At 40.1% G+C, this 5,000-nt stretch overlaps 1 protein-coding gene across 2 annotated transcripts in view; it reads left to right on the top strand.

Moving 5' to 3' along the window:
- LOC137979224 (uncharacterized) overlaps positions 1-1,955 on the top strand; it is a 19,021-nt gene extending 17,066 nt beyond the window's left edge. For both annotated transcript variants that reach the window (XM_068826429.1, XM_068826428.1), the window contains exons 2-3: positions 467-532; positions 970-1,955. In XM_068826429.1, the coding sequence (XP_068682530.1) occupies positions 467-532; positions 970-1,656 (753 nt within the window). In that variant the 3' untranslated portion in view covers positions 1,657-1,955. The remainder of the gene's footprint in view (positions 1-466; positions 533-969) is intronic.
- Positions 1,956-5,000: the final 3,045 nt, after the last annotated feature.

The raw sequence follows: 5,000 nt of genomic DNA, 5'->3' as shown, positions 1-5,000 counted from the left end.
GTGATGTTATGTTTTCAGGTGAAATCTTACGTTTACGTCATAGCTCTTCGAATCAGCCGTAACTAGTGAATTATCTAGCGAACTCTATACGTTATAGCTCAGGTTTAAAACATTTATCACCAGTGGGCCGTCGCGTGTTTCGACGCAAAAATGAGTTGCAGGCCAGAGTTTGTGTATTTTCATTATTCTTGTGTATGCAAGCGGCCTTGTTGTCAGTGTTTGTTTTAATTTTTCGAGAGGTTACACAACCATCTGCTTTTCCTTGATCAACTTTCCCCATGCCGTTATGAACTGCCATGCAGTCCCTAGCCAATGGCTGCTGCAGTGAAGAGCCCCCTTTCGTAAACAAGGGCAAAACAGTGCCAATGCCAGGGATACGAAGATGTGTACATGTGCAAGGTACTGCCTAGACCGTAGTGTTCACAAAATAAATACTTTCTAAATATACTCTATTTTTTTTTATCAGGGATTGTATGCTGCAGGGAAACAAATTGACAGTCTAACCAAGAAAAATGCTCCCGCTGATTGCACGGTAAGATCCGTGCTTCCTGCCCTTCCATTCACGATTTCACGATCTTACAGGTTTTTTTCCGAATCTCTCAATAATAATAATAATAATAATAATAATAATAATAAGAAGAAGAAGAAGAAGAAGAAGAAGAAGAAGAAGAAGAAGAAGAAGAAGAAGAAGCAACCGAATCTTGTACCTCATCGCGTGTACAGAAAGTGACAGATTAGTATGAGGAACACTTAACGGCGTGAAGAAATCTGGCTAGAAGGATTCAAGCAGCTTGCCATTTTCCGCAAATCGCAGTGGCCTTAATTTCCGTCGAGATTAAAAACAGAAACAATGTGCTGGCAGCACAAGTACATTTCGAAAGGTCTAATGTATTTTCGGTGTTGTTAGGAATATATTGCTAAAAATATGTCCCAAATAATCAAAAAATGACCTTTTCATTCCTCTTTCAGGGAAACTCCTGTCCTCACCCAAAGAGTAGCGATCAGGAAACCTTCCATCCTTACTCCTGCTTGGATTATTTGCGGGAAGGCGCCTCAAATTGTGGCATCTACAAACTGTTCGACTCCAGTAGTAACAGCTTTCCGGCTTATTGCGATTTTCAGTCAGAACCCGGATCTGCTTGGACCTTGGTGATGTCTTGGAGCCATTCACGTCGCAGCCTTGCCCCATTTCGTAGTACTCCATTCAAGATTGACTCTCCGGTGAACGAGAACGCACAGAACTGGAATTTGTACCGCCTGAGTTTGGCACGGATGAGATCCCTGCAGAGTCAGTCAACTCACTGGCGAGCAACATGCGGTTTCCCAATCCACGGCGTCGATTTCACGGATTACGTTCGAGGAAGCTTCAAGGACTTTAACATTGTGGATTACATTGGAGACGGGCAATGCAGGAAAGTAGAATTTATCAACATCCGTGGTCACCTTGGCATACGCCTTACTGCACGTTTTTGGCAGCAAGCTGGCAGATGGTTGTTGCATATTGACAGTTCGCTTACTGGCTGTCAGTTTAATGCTTCCTCCGGTTCGGTGTCAAGCGAAGACAATTTCGGTTTCCATGCCATCACCAACCCCAAGTTCCGATGCACTGTGGACAAGCACTCGACAACGCAGTGGTGGTTTGGAGGTCATCTGTGAAAAGTGTCCCAAACACATCCCATGGTCCTGCAGGCTTAACATTGGAGAGGTCTTCACGTAGACGTGCAAATAGTAGAAATTCACGATAACGCAGTTAATGAATCGGTCCCTCTAGAGTTTCAACATTCCCCCGAAAATACACGTGCCTTTCACTTTGTCTCTCTCAGGGGTCGGAAATTTAATTAATTCCTTAAGCTTGTTGGTGGTCAGTCTGGGGATATTGAAGGTTAGATTTGACTAAAGGTGAACTTAGTTGTTTTATGAATAAGATGCTTAATAAAAATCTTTTGTGGAAACAATGCCGTGTCTTTTTGTGACTCCGCACATTAAATACCGGGAAAAAAAATTGGGAGACTGAGTCGTAAACCGGAAACCTACAGGAGCCCATGGGTCCTAGCCTCCTGCGCAGACATTCTTGTGATTCGTTGCGCAATTTGCGTCGGAGTCGGAGCTTTCCAATGCGGTATATCGTTGAGTCAACCTTAACGCATATTTTTCAATTTTTAGAACTAACCCTTCCGCAGGAGACTCACATCTACATCAATTTACATCAATTGTTTGCACAATTTGCATAAATTGTTTGTGTTATTTTTGTCTTCGTTTGACAATAACTTTATTCTTATTGGCCATTCTAAACAGTCCGTGCAGAGCCGAAGAACTCGTGTCGTTCTAAAAATTAAAAAATACGCGCAATGGTTGACTCATAGGGCTTGTATGGGAGAGGCAAGCTCCTGAAACCTATTAAAACCCTAACCGCTTGCTGTGGCGCAAAAATAATGGTGACGAGTTGGAGTTGGCATGAAGCGTGCATCTTTCTAACTTGAAGCAACCTTTGTTTTAAAGAGGTTTTTGTCACTACTTTCAATAGTTTAATTTATCTGCACTAGCAAAGTATTTACCAGTTTCAGATCAGGAGCCCATGGGCTCCTGTTTCAGTTTCACTGTCGGGAAAAATTGCTCTAAAAGAAAAGGGAATGGTGGCACAGGAAAAGTTGCGGAAATTCAGTTGCACTTGCATTAATTGAGTTCTTAAAGGGAACTTCCATGACAACCGAAAAAGCGATGAACTACAGGAAAGAATGTTTACAATCAAATTTGTCTGTAGTTTTTACAAAAACTGACCGATTATATCTGAAATAAACGCAATTTAGGATCACTCGTTTTCAAATTCCCGGGCGCCGTTATCTTGAGAAACTGTGACTTGTAACCGTTGCCCGGTTTAAATTGTTATTTGTGTCAAAGCAATGGGTTGGGGATATGTAAAAAAGAGGGAGCCGATTGAGGCCCCCCTGTGGAAAAAGAGTTTTAAACACGTGCGTTTTTGAGACGTGGACGGCAACGGGAAGAGAAAATTCCGCGTACCAGGACAGTGGTGTCTGAATAGACACTGAATAAGGTAAATCTGGTTGTATGAAGACAATTTAAAAGGTAAAACAGCTCACTTCAGGTTGCCATGCGCCTCTCGAAAACGCGCGTGCTTAAGCTCCCTACTATCCCTACTATCCACTTGTCACAGCTGAAGGAAAAATCGTGTACTTTACATGCACAACGATCTGCGGCAGCCCATGCTTCATCTCGTTACTGAGCCTTTTGGCTGGATTCAGCAAGTGTAAGAATCGTAGTCTATGTTCACTTCTGGTAAGTGGTTTGCGGCAAACCATATACCGCAAGAGAACGAATTTCACAAATAGAACTAGTAAATAAAAAATCAAAAGCTTGAGTTTGGGCTTCTACATCTCGAGCTACGTTCGCTAACTCTATGTTCCGCTACGAGAAGTGCTGCTTGGTAAGATGTCAGACCGCCTTGCCCTCAATTAGACGTTCTCAATAAATCTGAAAAGTCCTACCAATGCATGTTACGTAGGCGTTCTTGTAACCTGTACAACATTACTTGCATCTCCAGAAATAAGTTTATCATAAGCCTTAGGATGTACATCAGATCACTTTTCAACTTATGTGAAGCTATGAAATGAATCATATAATGAACCGCGGATGATATTTGTGGGTTCTAATGTTCTATCATATATAATGAATCATATATGTTACGTGCTGGAATAACCAAGAGATGTCCGCGAGCAAGGAATAAGTGAAAAGAACTCTCGAGTAGGATATAATGCACGCAACAAAAGTGTGACAACCAGCAGTTACCCCTCTTAACTATTATTTTTATTAAATTAGTTTTACACTGTTGCAATTACTTAGGTTAAAGATTCAGTTAAGCAGTTCGTAGGGCAAGGCAGGCTTACTGTCTTCATGGCCATACAGGTATTGATCTTGACTAACTTCGAACTCCAAGTTCCAGTGACTAGAAACAGCAATTATTGACTTTCTTGATTCACTGGATTCTTTCCACTCACTGGACTTTCTTTGCACACAAACTCTTACGGCGGACTTAATGAACTCTGAATACTTTGTGTTCTTCCCTTCACGGCTATCGTCTATGTGTTCTCTTTCTTCTCTCTGGATATATAGCAAGGTCAAAGGTTATGCATGTAGTTCCACCATACACTGTTATTTTCAAGGAGTAGATTTAACTCCAAAAAGGGAGTTAAAAAAAAGGTACAAAACCACTCCACTCCTGTATTGCCCTCTCCGCTTTTGGAGTAAAATTTACTCCTATGTCTTTTACTCTTTTGTTGGGGTAAAATTTACTTCAGTATTGTTTACCCCTCCTGTGGTGTAAAATTCACTCCAATACAAGAGTAAATTTTATACTTCTATTGGAGTGAATTGAACTCTTTAAATGGAATTCAACTTACCCTCGACAGAGTTAAATTAACTTCAAAACTGGGGTGACACAAAAAGGTACAAAACCACTCCTTTTCAAGAGTAAAATTTACTCTCTTAAAACTTTACTCCCCTTGTCAGAGTAATATTTACTCTTCTACAGAACACATTCACCCTCACTAGATCTACTGTACCTTCATTTATAGTCAGATTTCTCATAAAACCATAAAAAGTTCATTTTTTAATATTATGTAAAGAAAAGACCAGGTTCACAATGAAGCATCTAATACTGGTAATTTTAATCATAAGATAGCAAAGAATGCACATGATAAATACAATGTATACACATACAAACACATACAAAGTTATCTTTATTCTAATTATTCAGGCAATAATAAAATGGCAATCAGCTGAATGTGTTCTTGCCTTAAACAAAGACAAATTGAGTGGTATGTGTTTGATTACAGATTGCAACTATGGCTGCAAAATCTAACTTCAATTACAAAAACTAAAGCATACAACATACTTGGATAAATGTGACTCAGTATAACAAAATGGGTTTTATGTACATGTAATACAAGTCAGTTCTTACATAAAGAAGTCAGACATAAAAAAAT

Source organism: Montipora foliosa, chromosome 12 (assembly GCF_036669935.1).
Source record: "Montipora foliosa isolate CH-2021 chromosome 12, ASM3666993v2, whole genome shotgun sequence".
In the NCBI taxonomy this organism is placed as follows: Eukaryota; Metazoa; Cnidaria; class Anthozoa; order Scleractinia; family Acroporidae; genus Montipora; species Montipora foliosa.
The sequence above is the reverse complement of the archived record's forward strand: the minus strand, read 5'-3'. Positions and strand labels throughout refer to the sequence as shown.